The sequence below is a fragment of the Cygnus olor genome, chromosome 4, assembly GCF_009769625.2.
Source record: "Cygnus olor isolate bCygOlo1 chromosome 4, bCygOlo1.pri.v2, whole genome shotgun sequence".
In the NCBI taxonomy this organism is placed as follows: Eukaryota; Metazoa; Chordata; class Aves; order Anseriformes; family Anatidae; genus Cygnus; species Cygnus olor.
The window spans coordinates 50,851,132-50,874,602 of NC_049172.1; the positions used below are offsets into that span (position 1 = coordinate 50,851,132).

The window sequence follows — 23,471 nt, forward strand, 5'->3', positions numbered from 1 at the left end:
ACTTTAGAAGGAATTCTGAAAACATAATTTAGGGCATATTGGTTTTGAGTGTATTACATCAGGCTCTGACCACCAAGGGAAAAAAAAGCATAGCCATAATTTTATTAAATAAAACATGTTATGTTCATAATTATAGAATTTCATACAGGCTTAAGTGTCTTGTAGGTTGTTGCCCTAGTTTAGAAATGAGTTTGTTTAATAATGATTACAGCATCATGAGCTGTAGGTTTCAACAAAATAATGTGGTTGTTGGGATAGTATAGATTTGGATCCATCAGATGGTAATGATATTTGTACTTTTTTGAACCTTTTGAGTTACATATTTTATAGGTCAGACACTTGTTTACAGCTATATAATATATCTCTGTACGTGTCATCTTAAGAGAAAAGTAAGCTTGTGTTGTCTGGTGGGAGAAAGAGTGCGAATTACGCAACTGCTGGAAATGAAGGGGGGGGGAGCTTTATGTGTTTTCCATAAGCAGGCAATGATGGAAAAAGATGTTTGCTACAAAAATAGCTTTCTCTCAATGAGAAAAAGTACAGACTTTAAAAATACTTGTTACTATCTGGCTGCACATTCTGGGTAGTAGCTCATGGACTGAGATTGCTTAATAATGACCAGAGAAGGCTCTGAAAAATAAGTCATGTAACAGGCAAGACCTATGGGTGGGATCTCAGAGCTTTGTTAATTATTTCAGACCACATTATTTCCATGTGGTTGCACTGACAACTTTATCATAAATCTTAATTCTTTGATATTTGTTAATTTATGTAATCAGCTGGTAAAGGATAACATACTTTGGTAAATATTTTAAAACAAATACAGGTAATACTAGAAAAGATAGACTCTAAGACAAACTGATTATCTGGCTGGCATTGCTAGGTACTGTCATGAGAGACTTGAGTTCAGAGGTGATTTTTAGGACATTTCAGTTTTTCTGAACATCTCTCATTCTCTTTTCCACAAACCAGTGCTTAGAATTTGGCCCATAACCAGTGTTCAGGGGAGCAGCCCTTGGAAGCCCTTCTCTTTGATGAGGATTGATAGCTAATCGTGGCTGTTTCTGTGCTAGAAAGCTGTCTGACTAGTACAGCCATTTCAAAAATACATTTTTTTTTTTTCCATTTGGCAGCTGAGATTTACTAAAACAGTTTCTTCAGTGGTTTATCAGGCAACACCTAAACTGAGAAAGTGGAGGTGTGAAAACATCTCCTGGTGGAATCATTCTAACTTGCTTTCATATTCTTGTTAATTTGCTGCAGAAGGCCAGGTTTGACATCATCATCTGTAATTTGTTCTGTTTACAAAGTCAAACACCCTGGACTTAGAGATAGTTCAAAGTATTATTAACAAGACTCAGATTGTTCTTTACTGCTATATCTGAATGGATTTCCAAAGACAGGAATGCAAGGAAATATTTTTTACTTTTTCCTCTTCCACAAATGAAGATCTATTTGCTGTACTTATGGAGTCAGGAAAATGTAGAAACATTTCAATGTATGCTCTACAGTCAATTCCACCAGAAAGCTCTTGCTGTTCCTGATTCTGATTCTGTTTTTTATCAGAAAATACAATGAGAGTGACAGTAGTACATTAGCTGGCCTGGCTTCTTGGGGTGATATCATTCCCCTAACTATGATTCTGTTACACGTGGCTTTGACATAACATTCTACTCTCTATTTTTGTAGTGAACAGGAGGTATTAGGGCCTCTTCCTTTCATAATTGTAACATAGGAACTTAATGGAAAGTCTATGAATGTCTTTTATTTGTTTCAGAGGACCACCTACAACAGAAATTGTACTAGAAGATGAGGAAATACAGCACCAAAAGTGGCTGAATCTGCACCCAGACTGGAAGAATAAGAATGCATCAACTTTACACGCACTTCTAGTGAATGGGTAAGTGATAGGTAAATTAGATTTATTTCGCTGTTGTGGGTAGTCACTACGTTTGGAGAGATCACAGGTTTTTCAGCAGAACAATATCCTCTTACAGTAAGCTTACTTAGCAGCTCCTCTGACCTTATACAGTGGTATATTTCTTTTAATTAGCTCTACTAAACATGTAGTTGGTAACAAGAAGCCAGGCCTCAGTTGTGGTTGAAACATTCAAAGTGTGACTTTTAAGGCTAAAGAGTCAATTAACGTAAACATTCATGACAAAAAACTGGAGAGCCATCTAATCCATCTTCAAAAAACAGATTCATTGTTTCCCTACTCCTCTTTCAAATAGCCAGAAGGAAATTTCATAACACTGTTCTTCAACAGAACATTCTTCTGTTTCACAAGAGAAGACTGACTTGGCTAAATGCAGAGGGCAGAGGTAGAATATATGTGTGAAGAAGCAAATCTGAGGAATGCACCTAGATTCCTTCTTTTCCATTGTTGTCTGCAGGAAAGCTTTTCCGTAATGGCTGATTCTTTCAGCAGAAGAATACTAAAAGGATTGTGTCTACAAGTGCATACTCTTGCTTTCCAACAGTTCCGTTCTGTGCTGGTTCTGTTCCACAGTAGTATGTTCCCCATTCATTTAAATCCATTTTTATTTCTTCATCTAGAAAAAGGGACATTACAAGATGGAGCCTGATACTTTTATTTTTACTTATTTTCCTTTCTCACTGTACTTTTCCACTAGCCTAAGAGTATCCAGCATCCAGGTTCTGGAAAGCTGTGCAGAGCAAAAGGATCTGGAGGTGTTGATTGGTGCTCAGCTGGACATGAGCCGGCAGTGTGCCCAGGTGGCCAAGAAGGCCAACAGCATCCTGGCCTTTATCAGGACTAGTGTAGCCAGCAGGAGCAGGGAGGTGATCATACCCCTGTACTCTGCTCTGGTGAGGCCGCACCTTGAGTACTGTGTTCAGTTTTGGGCCCCTCACTACGAGAAGGACATCAAGGCCCTGGAGCAGGGCTACGAAGCTGGTGAAGGGCCTGGAACACAAGTCCCGTGAGGAGTGGCTGAGGGAACTGGGGTTGTTTAGTCTGGAGAAGAGGGGCCTCAGGGGAGACCTTATTGCTCTATACAACTACCTGAAAGAAAGGTGTGGGAAGCTGGGGGGTTGGCCTCTTCTCACAGATAACCAGTGACAGGATAAGAGGGAACTGCCTCAAGTTGTGTCAGAGGAGGTTCAGGTTGGAAATTAGGAGAAATTTCTCCTCAGAAAGAGCAGTCAGGCATAGGGATGGGTTGCCCAGGGAGGTGGTGGAGTCACCATCCCTGGGGGTGTTCAAGGAAAGGTTGGACATGATGCTTAGGGACATGGTTTAGTGGGTGACATTGGTGGTAGGGGGATGGTTGGACCAGATGATCTTGGAGGTCTTTTCGAACCTTAATGATTCTATGATTCTATCTAAATGCTTTTCTCCAGATTAAATCAAGAATAAACATCTTGGGTTGTGAAAAGATGCAGAGGCAGGTCCAAAACCATGTTCTGTTTGGTCACTAAGGTACAAAGGACTTTCAAGATGCTTTGCCATATTTGAAAGTGGTCTGCTAGGAAATATGTGAGAAGGGATGTATTGGAGCCTCTGAGCTACAAGATAGAGTAGCAAAAGATATAGTCTCACCCATAGTGAGGTCACGTCAAATAAACTTCTCAGTGTGTGTGGGGGGGTAGTAATTTATTCTCAGAATCACAGAATCATCTAGGTTGGAAGAAACCTCCAAGATCGCCTAGTCCAGCCTCTGACCTAACACTAAAAAGTCCTCCACTAAACCGTATCACTAAGCTCTACATCTAAAAGTCTCTTAAAGACCTCCAGGGATGGTGACTCAACCACTTCCCTGGGCAGCCCATTCCAATGCCTAACAACCCTTTCAGTAAAGAAGTTCTTCCTAATATCCAACCTAAACCTCCCCTGGCGTAACTTTAGCCCATTCCCCCTCGTCCTGTCACCAGGCACATGGGAGAATAGACCAACCCCTACCTCGCTACAGCCTCCTTTAAGGTACCTATAGAGAGCGATAAGGTCGCCACTGAGCCTCCTCTTCTCCAGTCTGAACAATCCGAGCTCCCTCAGCCGCTCCTCATAAGACTTATTCTCCAGACCCCTCAACAGTCTTGTTGCCCTTCTCTGGACTCGCTCGAGCACCTCCATGTCCTTCTTGTAGCGAGGGGCCCAAAACTGAACACAGTACTCGAGGTGTGGCCTCACCAGAGCCGAGTACAGGGGGACAATCACTTCCCTATACCTGCTGGCCACACTGTTTCTTATGCGAGCCAGGATGCTGTTGGCCTTCTTAGCCACCCGAGCACACTGCTGCCTCAAATTCAGTCGACTATCAACCAAAACTCCCAGGTCCTTCTCTGCCAGGCAGCTTTCTAACCACTCATCTCCCAGCCTGTAGCGCTGCTTGGGGTTGTTGTGCCCCAGGTGCAGGACCCAGCACTTGGCCTTGTTGAACCTCATACAGTTGGCCTCAGCCCATCGGTCCAGCCTATCCAGATCCTCCTGCAGAGCCTTCCTTCCTTCGAGCAGATCGACACACGCACCTAACTTGGTGTCATCTGCAAACTTAACGAGGGTGCACTCGATCCCCTCATCCAGATCATCAATAAAGATATTAAAGAGAACTGGCCCCAGTACTGAGCCCTGGGGGATGCCACTAGTGACCGGCCTCCAACTGGATTTGACTCCATTCACCACAACTCTTTGGGCCTGGCTATCCAGCCAGTTTCTAACCCAACGAAGTGTACGCCAGTCCAAGCCAGGAGCAGCCAGTTTCTTGAGGAGAATGCGGTGGGAAACAGTGTCAAAAGCCTTACTGAAGTCAAGGTAGACCACATCCACAGCCTTTCCCTTGTCCACCCAGCGTGTCACTTTGTCATAGAAGGAGATCAGGTTAGTCAAGCAGGACCTGCCTTTCATAAACCCATGCTGACTGGGCCTGACCACCTGGTGGCCCTGCAAGTGTCGCGTGATGACACTCAAGATAATGTGCTCCATGAGCTTCACTGGCACTGAGGTCAAACTAACAGGCCTATAGTTTCCTGGGTCAACCTTTCGGCCCTTCTTGTAGATGGGCATCACATTTGCTAGCCGCCAGTCGACTGGGACCTCCCCTGATAGTCAGGACTGTTGATAAATGATGGAAAGGGGCTTGGTCAGCTCTTCTGTCAGTTCTCGCAGTACCCTCGGGTGGATCCCATCCGGCCCCATCAACTTGCGTACATCTAAGTGCTGTAGCAGGTCACCAACCATTTCCTCGTGGATTGTGAGGGCCACATCCCGCTCCCCACCCTCTTCCACCAGCTCAGGGAACTGGGTATCCAGATAACAACTAGTCTTCTGGTAAAGACTGAGGCAAAGAAGGCATTAAGCATCTCAGCCTTTTCCTCATCTCTCGTCACTAAGTTTCCCCCTGCATCCAGTAAAGGATGGAGATTCTCCTTAGTCCTCCTTCTCATGATTCTCATGAGTGTGGCTGGTCTAAATTATATTCTGTATATTTTTATGCAGTGTAAATACCCCTAAAAATGGTGCAAAGCCAAGCACCATTCCTGAAATTAGTCATATATCTCCAGGCACAGAAATTTATGTTCTGTGTTTTCAGCCTGAAGAAGAACAGAAAGTAGACTGTTCTGCACAGCATGTGAATGGAGCAGAGGCCTGGTCAAATCACTGACCAGGGCCTGAGACTTTGGTGATAATGTGATGGTTGGCACTCAGATGTTGTGCCCACGTTTATATATGACCTAAAATTAAATTTAGTCTCTTTTTAAATAGTTGCAACTTTATAGTAACAGCCCACCTACTGAAATTACTTCAAAGAATAACCTGGGGAATACGTAATCCATGTATACAGTCTAATTCAGCTCTGGATCTGCCTCTAAAAAGCACATATGCATATACGGTATGAATTAAAAAGTCATGGAAATAAGCAGTCAGAGAGCTGAGCAACAGTGCTCTCAGTTTTAGCAAGGATCTCCACTCCTTTGACAAAGAGTCACTTCCTTGCTCTCTCATCTGAAAATTTTCAACAGGATTTTTTTTTTTTTTTTTTTTTGTCTTAATACTTGCTTCCTGGGATTTCATCAAAATACCAAAACTTTTTGGGCAAAAATTTTCATCAAATATATTTCAAAGAAAACCCCATCCTTCACCTGTAAGGATGCAGAGAATAGCAATCTCTGTGCTTTCAGGTGCCATAAATTAAGACTTGACAGACTGTACATCCCAGCCGAGCTCAGGGCTGGATCAGTGCCCAGAGAGCAAGGTCGTCTGCAAAATATGTAGCATCTGCTCATGAAACACATTGTAAAGCTGAACTAATATTTTGAATTGTTGCCAGAAAGACGCTGGAAGTCATCTGGCATGAGAAGCTCTTTGTGTTTCTTTTTACGGTTTGGGGAATTTTTAACAGCTCATTCAAAACAGTGGATACAATACCTGTGCTGATATCCAAATCACCCAAAATTGTATCAATTAGTTGAGATTTTTATGATGTTCTTGTTTCAATATTTAGGCAGATATGTCGAAGCAGAAGCAAAGTGGCTCTCCTTTGCACTAAAGAAGGTAAGAGAAGTGCATATTTCTGAAAAAATAGACAAAGCTGTTTATAAAGATATGTTAAATATACTTTAAAAAATGCAGATGCTTTGTGTGGATTCATTCTGACATTTGACTGGACCTCTGCAACCTCCAGTTTTGTATTTTTTTTTTCCTTCTCTGTTCAATTTCAACAGCTTTTCTTATTTTTGACACTGAGGTTGTCTATTGCAGTAGCCCAGTCCAGCTCCCACAAAATGAATTTTGCCATCAGTCAGGTTCCAAAAATTAATATGAAAAAACTTCCTGCTGAAAATATCCTTTTCCACCAGAGGGGTCAGTAGGCTGCATACCTGGAAGTTGAAGCTTTGATCTGTTTTGCTGTGAATCTCAAGGGAACCTAAAGTAGAAAGCTACAGAAAAATCTGCAGGCATAGCAGATTGTGCAGATTTAAGTAATTTGAAAAACGGCAGAAATTCTTCATCTTGAATAAAATCATGTTCTACAAACAAGGAGAGTTTTGCTGAAGAACATATACGTTATGAATTTGCTTGACATGGGGAGAATTTATCACAAAGCATGAAAGTTTGGGAAAGTAATCAAAATATTTACTACTCTTACCAGAGAATAACACCTCACAGGAGCCCGTTAAAGGTGTTTGCTTCTGACATATGTTGCTTTAAGAACACGTAAAACCCCTTGCCCTCTGAAGTTTTTGGGGTGAACACAGTAAGAATTACTTGCTTAAGCAAGTGCTCATTATTGCTGGACTGATTTTCCAGAAGCTTTCGTTATGGATAGTACAAAATAGCCCAAACGCATTGGCAGCTGACAGAAAGACAATGACATAAAACCAGGAAGCCTTCCCAAGGGCAGCCAGGTAACTGTTACTTGAAGAAAGTCAACTTCCCAAGCTTAGCTTGGTTGATATTTTAGTCTAAGCAGGTCAAAATTAATCTCAGGAGAGCAAATCCTTTGATGGAAAGGAAGAATGAGAATGGCTCAATGTGTTTGATATTAATGTGTGGTTATTGATGACTTCAGTTATTTTATTGTTCAGTGTAATTTTGTGATTCTGTTAATAGTCTTCTGTGCCCAGTTTTCTTCCAGGTCTTGCATGCTGTGTGTCTGTGGTAAGGAGTAACTCCCTTCTGCATCTATTTCTCACCAGACTGTGGCCGTCGCCCAGCTGCACGCATGAACAAAAGGATCCTTGGCGGCAGGACCAGTCGCCCAGGCCGGTGGCCGTGGCAGTGCTCTCTGCAGAGTGAGCCGAGTGGACACATATGTGGCTGTGTTCTGATTGCAAAGAGATGGGTCTTGACGGTAGCGCACTGCTTCGAAGGGTGAGAGGAGCTCAGACAGTTTGCTGTTCGTATACAAATTAGATGTAACTTGAGGTTTACCAACTCCACTACCAAACACACTGGCAGCAGGTGATGACCTCTGCAGAAAAAAGCAGTTACAGAGGGCTGCTTTTAGAGACTACAAGAGAGAGTAAATGGTGTAAACCAGCATCAGGTTAGGTTCTGACATGCTTTATTATTGCTATCTTTACTGATGAAAGGTAAACAAAGGTATTCTGACTTTCATCAGGAAACCAAAAAAATGATCAAAACTTGAATTCCATAGCTCTTGTACAATATACAATTTTGGGCACCAGCACAGAAATGTCTGGAAAAATGCTGTGGCCATTAAAACATGAATATTTAATGACACTGCAATTGATATACTGAATTTCACTCTCTTTTCTGATTTATAAACTCCCCATGGCTTGATTATGATAATCCATCAGTAGTATTAATCAGTCGGTATTAACCACTACTGAGTGTTTCATGGTATAGGAGGTCCTGTGGAGGATGCTCTGGAGTGCAGAGGAGGTTTTTGTGGCGTAGGAATTATCTTAGTCATTGTTAGCTTTTTGGTAACCAATATTTCTTTTTAAAGAACCACAGACTTTAGAGGAAAGTGCATTACCTTATTTGTTTTCTCTGGTATGGGAGTTGTTTAATCATGTTTCTAAAGACAATTGAAATGTGTTTTCTGCTCTAGTTAGCAAGTACTTTTGTGCTAGATGGTTGTCACCAGTACTTAATCCTGCTTAAAACTGATACTTGCTCACTGGAAATTTTTGGACTATGCTAAACACCTTTCTTTCTGTTTAATAAGCCAGTAGAAATTCTGTGGTAAGGATGGGAAAAGATGATGTACTTTGGTTTCTCTTGACTGATATTTATTTTATTTTTTTTCCCCTGGCTCTTGATATAAATTGTGGTAAGGGCAAATTGTGGATTGTGGCTTTTGTGTCCGAAGCCAGAAGACAAGTCAGATAGGCAATAGTGTGAGTATCTCAAGCTGTAAGGTTATTTATGGAAATGCCAGGGGCAATAACACAGGAGAAATCGCAGTTTTGGCTATCAAAATCAGTATCATGAACTGCTAATTTTATCATGCCCTAAGGATGTTCAAGAACTAAGAATAGAAGCAATAACCAGAAGGTTAAAAGAGTAAGTTAGGTAACTTCCCTTCTAAACTAAGAATGCTAAACCTGTATAATAAAACGAGAATATTGCATTCACCAGATGTTGGGTCCAGTGCAAGGAATTTCTCTTCTTTTCAGTCTATTTTTAAATGCAGCTAAACAGGGTCTGGCATATTCCTCTACCTTTGGAAGAACTTTTTCTGGTGATCTCAATTAAAAGGTGGGCTGTGTGATCTCAGAGTATTACCAGTGGTGCTCCCCAGGGCTCAGTTTTAGGGCCAGTTTTGTTTAGCATTTTTATCAATGATCTGGATGAGGGGATCAAGTGCACCCATCAGTAGGTTTGCAGATGACACCGTGTTGAGTGGGAGCATTATCTGCTTGAGGGTAGGAAAGCAGAGGGCTCTGGATAGGCTGGATCGATGAACCACGTCCAGTTGCATGGCATTCAGTGAGGCTCAGTGCCAGGTGCTGCACTTGGGTCACAGCAATCCCATGCAGCGGTAAGGGGTTGGGGAAGAGTTGCTGGGAAGCTGCCAGGACGAAAAGCAGCTGGGGGCACTGGTCAGCAGCCAGCCAGAGATGAGCCAGCAGTGGGCCCAGGGGGTCAGCAAGGCCTGTGGCATCCTGGCCTGCATCAGCAATAGTGTGGCCAGCAGGACTGGGGAAAGGATTGTCCCCTTGTACATGCACTGGTGAGACTTCATCTTGAATGTTGTGCTCAGTTTTGGGCCCATCACTGCGAGGATATTGACTTGCTCAAGCATGTTCTGAGAAGAGCAACAAAGCTGGTGAAGGGACTAGAAAACGAGTTATGAGGAGCGACTGAGGGAACTGGAAAAGAGGAGGCTGAGGGGAGACCTTTCAGGTAGCTGTAGAGAGCAATGAGGAGCTTGCAACAAGGAGTTGGTCTCTTTTATCTGGTGACAAGTGACAGGATGCAGGGAAATGCTTCAAGTTGTGCCAGGGGAGGTTTAGATTGCATATCAGGAAGAATTTCTTCATGGAGAGGGCAGTCAAGCATTGGAACGGGCTGCCCAGGGCAGTGGTGGAGTGCCCATCCCTGGAGGTATTTAAGAGAGGTGTGGACACAGCGCTAAGGGACATGGTTTACTGATGGGAGTCTGTAGGCCAAGTTTATGGTTGGACTTGGTGATCTTGAAGGCCTTTTCCAACCTAGATGATTCTCTGATTCTATGTAAATGTCTCTTTCACATTTGTATTCTAAATACCCTAAAGTAGAAAAAATTGAGGCAATAAGTTTTTCAAGTATTACGATACTTTGCTTTAATAATTCCTTGAGGAGTTATATGAAGAATATTTCTTCTCTTCTGCCTCTCTGATGAGATTGAGGATATGTTCCCAGGGGCCTGAAATCTTTAAATGCTTTCTTAGTATAGTTTCCTACAGACACAGCAAAATCATTCCTGATGCCAAAAAGTTTTCTAAATACAGAGTATTTAAAAATTTAGCAAACCAAAAAGATAAGATGGCAATTAAAACAAATTTTAAAGTGCTCTGGTGCATTAGACAAAAAATATTTTGTGAAGTCTGGGATCGAAAACATGAGGACTATGCATCAGTAACGCAGCAGACAATATTAATGCAAATAGTTATGAATATCTGTAGAGGTTACAAATGGAAAGAAGCTGCTTTAAACACAGAGTCCTTTGCTGGTTTTATTAGTATAGTTTTGTCCAGATCAATTTGAAATGCTTAACACCAAAGTATCCAAGACATTAAAGTTTTTTTCTTGACTGTAGTAGGATAACACATTCTGTCTGACTTCTCATTGCTCCAAGCAATGCTCTTTCTCAATGCTCATAAACACAATACAATGTGAATATTCCTAGCACTTTGACTTGAAACATCATAGAATAACTCACAAATCGGTCATGATGGTAGAAAGACCATTATAGTTTGAAATTCCAGAATTCTCATGGAACTCTTAGATAAAAAGTCTTTATTTAGCAACTGAATCTCTTTCCAAATTATAGGAATGACAATTCTGTTGAATGCTGTGAGAAAGCTGAAATTCTGCATGTTTTCATTCAGATTGCTCTGACTAAGCCTCAGTCTCTTTGAGGGAACTTAGTTACATCAATTCCAAAAAAGAGACCTTTTTTTTTTTTTTTTTCTTTTTTAGAATCACAGACCAATTAGGAACCCGTGACTTACCAGTAGTTATAATCCAGATTCTCTAAACCTCTAATGTTTTCTTGTGTGTCTTAATGGACCTCGTTTTTCCTACTAATAGCCTATCCATCTTTTATTTATTTATTTACTTATTTATGGATCATGGATATTTGCAAACAGAGTCTTAAACAATTGTGTGTAAGAGTCAGAGTAACCTTTGATCTTAGGCATAGGGAGTATGCTTAGCACAGACTGGATGCCCAATAAATAAGGGACTTTTCACATGCCATCATAAAAGAGATTTATTTTTCATAATTGAATTGTATCTTTAAGACTCCTTTGGGACTTCAGCTTGAATTACTGCTGTGAGCAGCATACTACTGAACAATACTGTCACCCCAAACTGGTACATGCCCACCAGTGAGCACCTAAGAACTTGGGCAGGATCCAAGGGATGATTTTGAGAACCTTTGGCATTTAATGTGGCAAATAACAGGTAGTTTCATATCTTAGGCTGTGAGCTTGCATTATTTCAGTAGCAAGCAGGAAGGGAATGGAAAGCATTGCCTTTTTTTTTGCCAGTAATGATGCCTAAGTATTTGTTTTCTTATAGCACTTGTATATAAAAAATTTTGTAAAATAGAATATCAAAAAAGTCAGAGAAAAAAATCCCAGGTATTTAAACTAAAAAGAACTCAATTGAAATTTCCCATTTTCCTTTTTTTTTTTTTTTTTTTTTAACAAAGGCGAGAAAACGCAGCTGTTTGGAAAGTAGTGTTTGGGATAAGCAATCTTGATCATCCCTCAAGCTTCATGCAGACCCGACTAGTGAAGACGATTATCCTGCATCCGCGCTACAACAGAGCAGTCGTGGACTATGATATCAGCATTGTAGAACTAGATGAAGATATCAATGAAACAAGCTATGTAAGACCTGTCTGTCTGCCCAGCAAGGAACAGTTGGTGCAGCCAGATACCTACTGCTACATCACAGGCTGGGGACACATGGGCAACAAAAGTAAGATGAATACTTTTGGCAATTGTGGAAAACCACATCAACTACCTACTGGGTTAACCCAATAAGTGACCCCATTGCAATGCTTTATCCATTTATGCTAATGCTGGACTTTATTAAATGCTAAGGAACTGTAACTACTCATGGAGGAAAGCCAGCTGTTACTAGACTAGGTTTTTCAAATAAGTAGTCTAAATTTATGTTCCTCAATCCATATTTAGACAAGTGGCTTGATTTTTTTTTTTTTTTTTAAATGCAGAGCATCTAGAAACTCCTATCAAAAAAAAGACCTGAATTGGTTATAACTGTAGTCACTTAGGTTGTATTTAGGACTGTACTTAGATAAGAACTGTGTCGGCTCATTACCAGGGAGTAACACTGTTCAGTGAAAGCTGAAGGCACAGAAAGCAATTCCATATAGGTCAAATGAACGTTTTCTTGACTCAATGCTCTGTGTCACATTTTAGGCTTGTGGCATGATTTGTTCCATGTGGGTAAATCAGAATTGTTTTTGTTTCTCTGAACAGAAATGTTGCTCTGTTTTTCATGCTCTGTTGCCACTGAAATCCTCGGGTCCCATTATAACAACATTTACGTTAAGTAAATGTTTGTCTCGCCAAAATGATCCTGCATGCATCATATGCAAAGTATCCTCGCCCCAACGCTGTTACGCTCTGTCCATTGTGTTTCTCCCTTCTCTCTTATTGCAATTATTAGGGAAGGGTGTTTTTCTGTACACTGGAGAAGGAATTTTTCCTTTAAGTATTGCTCCACCCCTAGTGGCCTGGTCTTACATTTGGCAAAAACAGTATTACATTGGTGAGGAATATGCTGTTTACAATCAGCTCTACCCATCTAAAACTATCTTTTAGGTAAATGCAGGAAAAAAAAATAACACAGAATGCTTTTGTACCTCTGGTAAGTGGGAAAAGTTTCTTTGCTCTCTAATATGGTTTCAACTTTGCTTTTAAAGATTTTATGTTATGAAGCTGCAAAAAACATCTTGGCTACACAGGATTTAGTACTTCATACCCTAGGTTTAACAGGTTTCCTTTGAATCTGAGCTCTGTCAGCTGTTCACAGTAGGAAGAAGTCCTGGATATGCTAAAATAATTCCAGTAACCTTTGAAATCTGATTCCCTGATACACTAGGTCAAATTTACCCAAATGTAACTCAAAATGCTTGTGTTTATACCAGGCTTGACCATGAGAGACACCAGGATCCTGCCATGGAGTGATGAGTTGACTCTCTCCTCCACCTCTCATTACTGTTTTCCAGCCAATACCACCCCCATCTTAAAAGTCCTGTTACACCCCACACAAAGGTGCTCTGCCTCCTCAGTCTCACTGAAAATGCACAATAAAGTGGAAGCGTGACACCAGTTCCCATGTGCTTGGGCCTTCTCCAGAAAGCAGCATGTATACTCCTGGCTCAGGAGCAGTAGTCATGAATCCTGCAATGCAGCAGTGCAAAAAAGCACCTCCCTTCATCGGGGCTTTGTGCTAGAGGGGAGACCTTCTCTCCTTACATTTAATATATATATATTAAGTAATACTTAAAATCTATCTTAATGGAAATATTTGTCATATCTCAAAGATCCATCATAGATAAATATTTGTGTGTCCATGGGTACATAGTTTAATGCTTAATTCTGTTTTTCAGTGCCTTTTAAGCTTCAGGAGGGAGAAGTTCGCATCATTTCCTTAGAACAATGCCAGTCATACTTTGACATGAAAACCATCACCAGCAGGATGCTGTGTGCCGGCTTTGAGTCTGGCACTGTGGACTCTTGCATGGTAAGCTTCTCTCTAAGGAGAAACTCACAGCTAGAAAGGCTTTTAGAAATCAAAGCTCTGTGACATTTACTAGGTACAGCATACTTCATCTACTCTAAAAATGACAACAGTCTATTTACACATTTTAACCCAACTTTCATTATTACTGGTGTAACCAGTAGGTGGCCCTGCTTGAGCAGGGAGGTTGGACCAGATGACTTCCAGGAGTCCCAGCCTCAATACCTCTGATTCTGTGAATCTGAAATCAGCTTCAGTTTGTGGTAATGAAATGCTGCTTGAACAGTCTAAGGTTTATCTGTATTAGCTAACTATTAGGCTAACATCTTAAAATTAGTATGAGCCATTTGCAGATACATTTTTGTATGGTTATAATGGGGAATAAATACCAGTAACACTGAATGCTGCTACATAGTTCAGCAGAGCAGCCAGTCTTAACAGCTGATTAAAGTTTAGTTACTTAGTAAAGGCAAATCACCCTAGAAACTGGCATAGCTTTAACATATGACTGCTGGCTATGTGTAGCCCCTATAGACTTTTTTTTTTCTTTCATATTGCAGGGTGACAGCGGAGGACCACTTGTATGTGAGCAACCTGCAGGGCGCTGGACTTTGTTTGGTTTAACATCTTGGGGCTCTGTCTGCTTTTCCAAGGTTTTGGGACCAGGAGTTTACAGCAACGTGTCACATTTTATTGAGTGGATTGAAAGACAAATATACATCCACACCTTTCTGCTAAACTAACTCCAGATGGTAAGAATTGTGCTGACAGACATAAGGAAAATGGAAACAGCACTTCAATACTGAAGATTTTGCAGTCCAGAAGCTCCGTGAAAAGGAGTTTCAGGCTCTTCTATTGTTGTGGAGCTATGGAATATGCATTGTATGTTAATGGTCAACCCTCTGCTGGTGAATATACTTTGGGGTAGAATTAATAATCCTTTTTGACTTTCTTTTAACTTTTGTGGTGCTATTCTGAGCACAGCAAAAGGCTTAAAAGAAAAGAAAGAGCCACTTTCTGCCTTTCAGATATTCAAACTTAGCAGTAGCACAGACTAGCAAAACTTTTTAAATAACCTATTTTAATACTACTCACTCAGTAGCACATGCGTTCACACTCATTATCATGAGGTATGAACTCAGTGCGGCCAGATGCTGCCGACAGGATACGTATTCACAAGGGCCACACCACGGGCTGGAGGGTGTGGAAGAGATTGCTGAGCTTGTGTGTCCACCTCGCCCAGGGCATATCAGTACAAGTGCAGGTCTCCGAAGGGGCACAGCCCTGTGCTGTTGGTGTGCCGGAGCCAACACCACCTGTCTCAGGGTGGCTGACACGGGCACGGCACTTACTGTCCTGACTCCACAGCTCCTGTTCCCACTGCCAGCTTGGGCATCTCTGCAGGGTGTTGGGTGGCACCAGTAGGCGAAAAGGCCTATAACTACTACTTGAGGCACCTGAGACCAAAATTTTGTTGTTCAGCCTCTTTGGATGGATTCTACTTAAGTTTCTATTGCTTAATTTTCTGAAGCTTCCATGTCTCAGTGTGCCCAGAAATGCCCTGGTCTTGACTGCACTACATGGAGTAGCATATTTATCAAACCTATGCCCCTTTGGCTTTTCTTCCCCTTTTTGTATAGTGTGTTCAGTCTATAAAGCATGCACTGACAATCTAACCCTCTAAACCAATACTGTTGGCACTGTCACTGCAACAGTTTTTGTCCCAAGAGTAAGCTAGTTTGAGCATCTGGTGAGATGCAGAAAATGTAGATTTTAAAGTAAAAAAGATACAGTGTGAGCAAATACTGGGAAATAGTATTGGGAAACAGTATTTTTGGATAGGTCTCTTCTAGTATCTTAGTATCTTCCACTGAAAGTTTCATTTTGCTGAGCAAGATTAAACAATCTGGAGAGAGAAAAAGGCAAGAAGAAATCTGAATGAAAAAAGACTTGGATCCCAGCTTCTGCTCAAATGAGAATCAGAAATATGGTAAGCAAAGTACAATAGCTTCATCAGCAAAGGCTCAGAGAGCCCTGCTCAGGTGCTCGATGGCAGAGGGCTCTGCCTAGCAGGCAAGAGGCTAAGCCTCGACTCCAGGAGTCTGGTAAAAAACCTACAGTGGAGCTTGGCACCTCTTTCTGGTGCTAGAGGGGAGGTGTTTCTTATGGCTGCTGTAGGTGATGCTCTGCACATCTCATGTTTTTTCTGGGAGGCCAGAGTAGGAGGAGTCAGGAAGCTGAGGCTTACAGGATGAATTTCACTGGGGAGCAACGCGTCTAAAAGCTGGATGTTTTCAGTGCTGTGCCTAGTCCCCTGTGAACTCAGCCTGAGGCATGTAATTACCCTCGCTGCTACCTCTGGCACGTCCCCATGACAGCATGGCAGGGCCTTGTCAATAAATACCAGGACTGCCATGTGTGGAAACACGCACCAGAAGAGCCAACTAATGGACACTTCAGGTACTATTAATCACATTACAACTAACCTACATAGACCTGACTATTGCTTTGGTGAAAGTTTTACCTCTTATTTCCGTATCTTTTCCTTTAACATGCCTAATGTTAGACATACTAGACAGCACTCTGTAGAGCATTATTAAAAAATAATCGGTATTTATGTTATGGGTTCTGAAATAATTTAAATGACTATGGTATCACTGTTTCATGCTCAGAAAGAAAACTTTCCTAGTTATTACTTTTCTTTTCTTTCTCTATTAAAGATTTTGCCTTTACTGTAACATATAAATGTTTTCCCCAGGGAGAAAGCAGCTGTGGCCATATTTTTCCAGTGCAGGTAGGCTGCATATGGAGCAGGTTACTGATGCCCTTGTTTCAAGGGTACGTAAATGGCAGCTCTTGGTCCCCTGCTTTAGCTTTTCTCTGGGGCCAGGATCTGTTGTAACAGATTTCAGCCAGGTCTGCCTTCTATGGGTAAAAGCCAGGACGTGCTCTGTGAAACGAGCAGCCCAGCCTGACAGCCCTTCACCAGGTGAAGCGGTTAGCTGCTTGGAATTCTGCCAAGGGCAGGCACTGCCAAATGATAATACATAAAGTAATAGTGCATTTTAATTAACTGGGTTTGGTCACCAGTTTCCAAGCAGTCCCTCCTCCCAGGAAACAAGAGAGAGTCCTGCTTAAACTCACACTCCAGCCCTGTCCTGTTCTGGATCACTCAGAAAATATTACCCCAGCCCAATGGCTTTAGGAGGGAGCAGCAGGGTCTTGGCAGGGTCTTTTCCTTCCCCACACCTCTATCTGCCACAACATTCCATGTAAAGAGGAAATTTGTAATTTTATAAATGTATTTTTATACTGCTTTTTTCTATGTGTGCACATGAAATAGGCAAATATATTCCTCCTTCCACTGTATCAAACCTTTCCTCGCGTGCTGACATAATGGTTATGATCACAACTATGCTGTGTCTCTTACAAGTGTAGCCACACTGCAAGGTAACACATTTGTTGGTTTTACTTCTAACACAGCTGTACGTCCAAATGGAAGCAATGCCTCACTGTCAAACAGATGTGTTTCTCTCTAGCTGTACTAATAAAAATTTACAATCATTTTCCAAGTAACTTCTCTGTTCAAAATGTGTCTTAATTTTTCCAGAGACTCTATGACAATTCGGAGGTGTGAAGAGATTCAGGATAAAGTTATAGCTTTAGCAATAAGGCCGAAAAATAGCTTTGAAATGGTGTTTGCATACCCTTATCTAGTTTTTTAAGCATTACAGCATTTGGGGAGGTTTTGGCACTACAACCACTGTACAACTTCTGGCTTCTTCTGCATGTGTGCTTCCAGTATACAGAACATTACCAAGAACACCACCGCCAACAACTATTCAAGACCAAAAAATCTGAAAAACACTAAAATCAGATTTCTCTGAACACATTTTGTTCTATGGCTTTCCTCAGGAATACAGTTAGTTTAAATAAATATCTATCATCTCCTTATAACCGGTACGCTGTACTTCAACATGTGCACATGCTGAAATAAAAATATTAGCATGCAGAAACATGAAAGAGTTAAAATTTGGCTTTTAACTGCAGTCAGCAGTAAGATACGCAGAACCATGAGGATGGGAGTAAAACAACCAGGATAAAACAAAAACTAGTAATACAAAAACCACACTGAAATTCAGCTACAGGAACGTTCTTAATACAGTCACCTCCAGAACTTGACCATTAACTCCTGCAGAGAGCATGGGCTGCTCAGACCAGCAGCAGACCCAGGGCTGGCGGGAGCAGGGGGTGCTCTGTGTTAGCTCCTCCGTGGCCCTGTGCTGCAGCCAGCGGCGCTAAGGGAAAAACTACAGCCTGGGTCAGCCACTCAGCTCAAACTGTGCCCCATGTATGGGCCAGAGCTTGCTGGGCTGCAAAAACACTCACTAAATAAAGGCTGGGGCTGACTGCCACCTGCAAATGCTTGGTGCACATGCTGCTGCTGGGGAAATTAAAAAAAAAAAAAAGAAAAAAGTGTTTTTCTGTGGATCAAATATTGCACACCAACCTGTGAGTTAAAGCTGCTCTAAGTGTAGCTACAAAGTTGGGATAGGAGCCTGAAGGTTGTTTTCCAACCAACACTTTAGACACTGTGTTTTCCTTTATGACATCTGCAAGACACCTGTGAGAGGATCTTAAAAAGCTTGTTTTCCAAATGGAAAAGTCAGGTCATGTTGTGCCTAAGTGCAGGATTGCAGAAGCAAGCAGGGGATTGTGATGTCTCCAGTGCAAAAAAAAAATAAACATTCAACTGTTGAGAAGCAAGGGGAGAACGTTTCACTTGCACCCTTCATTTGGCACCACTTTAGATATGGCCAATTAAAATTTTGAAGCTTTTATTAAAGACTCACTACCCTCATCTCCCGTTCAGTAAAAATAGCAAGTGATCACAGCAGACAGCCATTACATTTTTCTGCTTTGTCCACCAAATGAAAGAAAAAAACAAAAGATCAGGTTTTACACAATGTATTTTTAGCATTCGTATGGCTTGTCAAAGTCCTCTGAAAGCATATAACCTAGGTTTATAGTGAAGAATTTTAAGCTACGTGCACCATCAGTGAAACAACACACCAATAAAAAAAATGAAATGCTGTGCGTTATTTTGTACCACTTTGACTGGTATAAAAGTACTCACCATCAGTGGTATCATCGGTAGAGAGGAAGTTTTTAAGAGTACCTGAAATTCCAAGGCGATCCACAGGGTCTGGAACTTCTGAGACACTGATGAAATAATCCTCCACTCAATTTGTGAATACATCTTGAAAGCCCCACCAGAACTAAGCACTGAGTAGTGGGGTGACTGGGCTTGTAAAAAGGCAACCAACAGCAATTCAATGTCCCAGAGGCACAGGAAGGCGGCTGGAGGGCATGAAGCCGGCCCTAGTTCTAACAGCAGAGGGCCACTTGTGCTTCTCGGTGCAGTTATTTAGCTGCCACAGCTTACAGTCAGAATTGGAAAGATCTTGAGTACTTACAGCTTTTATATTCTTGAGTACTTACAGCTTTTATATGATACACGTGAACTCCTGAGACTTAAAGATCACCCACCTATTGAATTTCCTTGTAGGCACTGCTCCTGCAGCAGAGGCAACAGACGGATCGCTGTGCTTTAAGCTCAAGGAGTGCAGCTCAGTCCAATGCTGTCACCCAGCTCCCTTCTACAGTGACAGGAAGGGAAGAAAGCCGAGCCCAGAATGCCTGTAAGTCACCACAGAGAGTCGCAGAGCTCACCCATGAGAGCGCAACGTACCTTAGTCCCTTTACTGATTCTTCAAAAGTACACAACAGCACAACCTCTCCATCACTAATGCACACTTCACCATTCTTTTGGGTGCTAAAATCTAACTCTTTGCCTCTCAAATATCTAACTCGCTTGAAACTTAGCTGCCAAAACCTGCCTTTTGGACTCAGTGTCAGTTTGCTGACAGTGAGCAGGTCAGGATATCATAGTTCAGAGAACGTGCTCTCCGCTAGATCCTCTCAGCTAGCACCTCAACAGAAAGAACAAGAGAATCCAAAGTGATGAAAAGAATGACTGAATGAAATGGTGGAAACAGTCTTGCATCACTGGTTATTGTGATGAGACGATAACCACCTCTTTTCTGTCACACAAGTGAAGAGAGGAAATAAATTTAAGGTGCAGAAGAAACATTCAGGTGAGATACTGGAAACACCAATATTTGACTTCCAGGGCAGGAAAGCACTGGAGCTCTTTACAACAGGAGAACCTGTGCTAGGAATGACATGGGTAGAGCTGAGCCTGCCCTGGAGCTCTGCTGGAGCACAGCAGGTCACTCCGGCATTCATTATGTCCCAGCAAGTCCACCCCTGTGTGATTCTGCCCTCGTACCAGCTCACCTCCCTGCACTACCTGCTGGCTGCTTCGCATCTTCTAGGATACCTCATGGTTCCCATGGTTTGCAGAGAAAGCTGAGATGTTTCAGTCAGGACACCTGGAGTCCACCCCTGGCAAGTCAACCCCAGCTGCTATGTCCCTCTCTCTTTTCCTCAAGTCTTTCCAAATCTGGTCCTGTAAATAATGTTCCCCAACTGCAAAAAACACAAGGGTAACAAGCAAGTATACTACAGGCAAACACCTAGAAATCATAACTGCGAACCAACTTAGCCTGGACACGTTGTCTCAGAATTTGAACATCTGCTTTCACTTCAAATGTGCACATTAAACATATGTTAGAACTTATCAAAAATTATTTTGTCATATGTTGAATCAAATTTAAAAAATATTTGCAAAAACGCCTGTCTCACTGGCTCCTTCCACTGGTCTTCCTCTACAGGCTAAACAAAAAGATATTTTTCTCCTCACTAGCAGTACGGACGGAGTCAGCACGAATTACATTCTACCTTTTGAAAACAGAACCGTTTCAAACTTTTGGCAACATGTGGTGACCTGTGTTTGAATGAACTTAGCATGCCCTCAATATCTGCCCTACATAGCAGCAGCTGTCCTAGACCTCACAGCGTTTGTTTAAATTCTTTCAGAGATCTTAGAAGATGTGGAATATGTAATGTTGATCATTGGCATGGAAAACTCATGGTTCAATTAAAAAGCAGAGCCCTTGCCCCAAACATGGTGTCTAAAAATAAACAGACAAATCTTGGCAATTTGAAAGCTGAAAGTTTTAGAACGAAACATAACAAAAAATGGGCTCAGTAATAATAATTCATTAACTGCTAAAGTTTGAGGAAATAGTTTATTTCAACAGGTGCTAGTGGATACAAACAATTTCCTAAATTCCTCCATAAATTGGCCATGTAAATTTTTGGGCAGAGAAGTAAAAAGGAGGCAATATTTTGACACCCAGAACTCCAGAAATAAGCCACACACAGCTAGTTTTTGTGCAGCTTGCAGAGCAGTGGGGAAATGGCAGATACAGGACACCTCCAAGATATTTATGCAACAGAGCTCAAATGTGGGGCTCGCAAATGGCTATACTTTTGAGCAGCCTTTGTAGATACTTACTGTTGTTTATTATAAAAGTCTGGAAGAATGTAAAAACACCTGAGAGTCAAGAAGAGAAATGTCATCAGCTACAAGTTGCTGTGCCTGTAGACACATGGGAGCTACCCACTGCCACTTGCAGACGATTTTCCAGTGCAGGCACGAGGTAGAATCTAGAGAAAATTCAGGCAGCCAACATACAAGTTGGATGAGGAGGAAAAGAAGTCCAGTCAGTGTGAATAACATGAAAGGGAACATGGAGACAAAGAGAAAGGATGTAGCAGGAGGATGAACTACCATGGAGAATAAAAAGCTGCACAAGAATTTTCTCCTGAGGGAGAGGAAGGTGAGGGAGACATGGGAGCTATATGTCTCATCCAGGATACCTTCCTAACGGTTTAAGTTGAGTTTGGACAGCAGTGAGGCAGTTTTAGCAATAGATGGTGGAGGAGCAGGACAACAATGGTTAAAACAATTGCTATGTACAAACACTGAGAAGTCTTGCAACAAACCAACTAAAAACACAGCATCCCAGGCTTTCTGCTTACTGCATACTTCAGCATGCCATGAATCCCAGGCAATATGACAATTTTAAGACAGCAATGCAAGGGAGCAGCGTGGCTTATTATAGAGTGAATCTTACCTGAACTAGATCCCACAGATCTGTAATTCATACAATGTCCTGTCTATAACACCAAGAGGCATTATGCAACGTTGCATGAAAGACAGAAACAGTATGCGAAATCTACTACATACAAAAACAACAAAATTCAGCCATTTAGGCCTTGAATGTCTCAATAAATTACTGAAAAGCTTTATAAACACAAAAGCTTTTAAGCAAATGGGTGCATCATCTTCCTTGGCTGAAGAAAACAAAACCGCAATGTAGCATACATCAGCAGTTATTATTCTTGGATTTTCAATAGTTCACATTCCAACTTTGTAAATCACATTAAACCAGCTTGTGCACACAAAACAATTCAAACCTGCTTTGTGTTCAAACCTGCTAGGGAAATGGCACTTTTGCCCTCTTCAGAAGTACGCCGAGAGACTTTGGCACAGCAGTTACTAGTTCCATAGGAGTCTGAATTAGTTTCCTTTGATAAATTCAGAAATACAGTCCTATCAGAGCTCAGGCTGTTTGTGTTCCCAGACTCATCCTGAATGTCTGATAAGGAGACTTCCTCCACTAACCCCCCTCTTGAACAGGCCTGAAAAGGTGTTTTAGAAGTTGGCAAAACACTGGCAATGCTTTCTTCCTCTGATACAGCACCTGTGGCTGAGCTGGAAGACCCAGAAGTAATCTGGAACTCCATTCTACAGTTTACAACGCAATCATCTTTCCATCTCTTAATTGCTTCCCTCTGCTCCTCAGGGATCAGTTTGTCAAGGTGCTTGGCTCTCATCACCGGAGACGGAAACAACGTTCCTTGGAGAACTCTCAGCAAATATCTACAAAATAAACACAGTTTCAAATAAGCTGTTTAGAAGTAGACTCAAAACTGTTTCCAGGATCACTAAAGAAAACCAAACACCATTCATGTAAACCTAGAGGTGGCTGCAGCCTCTAAAACATGCTTTTGCTGGTGCCATTTTGTGAGCATAAATTATCAGGTCAGAAACTGCACCAGAAAAACTAGCATTTTCAAAGGCTGATGCTTCCATTTTTCTGTCCTGCACAAAGACTTATAGAACCATAGAATGGTTTGGATTGGAAGGTACCTTAAAGGTCATCTAGTTCCAACCCCCCTGCAACTAATCATCAGGTTTCCCAAAGCCCCATCCAACCTGGCCTTGAACACTTTCGGGGTTGGGGCATCCACAGCTTCTCTGGGTAACCTGTTCCAGTGCCTCACCACCCTCTGAGTGAAGAATTTCTTCCTTATATCCAATCTGTATCTACCCTCTTTTAATTTAAAGATCTTACCCCTTGTCCTATCACTACACTCCCTGACCAAGAGTCCCTCCCCAGTTTTCTTGTAGGCCCCCTTTAGGCACTGGAAGGCTGCTATAAGGTTTCCCTGGAGACTTCTCTTCTTCATGGTGAACAACCCCAGCTCTCTCAGCCTCTCTAGTTACTGCAGCAATGTGCAT

General features: G+C 41.8%; 2 protein-coding genes across 2 annotated transcripts in view; one reads left to right on the forward strand and one right to left on the reverse strand.

Moving 5' to 3' along the window:
* CORIN (corin, serine peptidase) overlaps window positions 1–18,467 on the forward strand; it is a 136,991-nt gene extending 118,524 nt beyond the window's left edge. Inside the window, 6 exon segments of the mRNA XM_040554938.1 lie at window positions 1,778–1,900; window positions 6,465–6,514; window positions 7,660–7,834; window positions 11,853–12,124; window positions 13,785–13,918; window positions 14,476–18,467. Coding sequence (XP_040410872.1) covers window positions 1,778–1,900; window positions 6,465–6,514; window positions 7,660–7,834; window positions 11,853–12,124; window positions 13,785–13,918; window positions 14,476–14,658 — 937 coding nt within the window. The 3' untranslated portion in view covers window positions 14,659–18,467.
* Window positions 18,468–21,117: 2,650 nt separating this feature from the next.
* The window catches only part of ATP10D (ATPase phospholipid transporting 10D (putative)), a 45,081-nt gene continuing 42,727 nt past the window's right edge, over window positions 21,118–23,471 (reverse strand). The window contains exon 24 of the mRNA XM_040554939.1: window positions 21,118–22,829. Coding sequence (XP_040410873.1) covers window positions 22,358–22,829 — 472 coding nt within the window. The 3' untranslated portion in view covers window positions 21,118–22,357. The remainder of the gene's footprint in view (window positions 22,830–23,471) is intronic.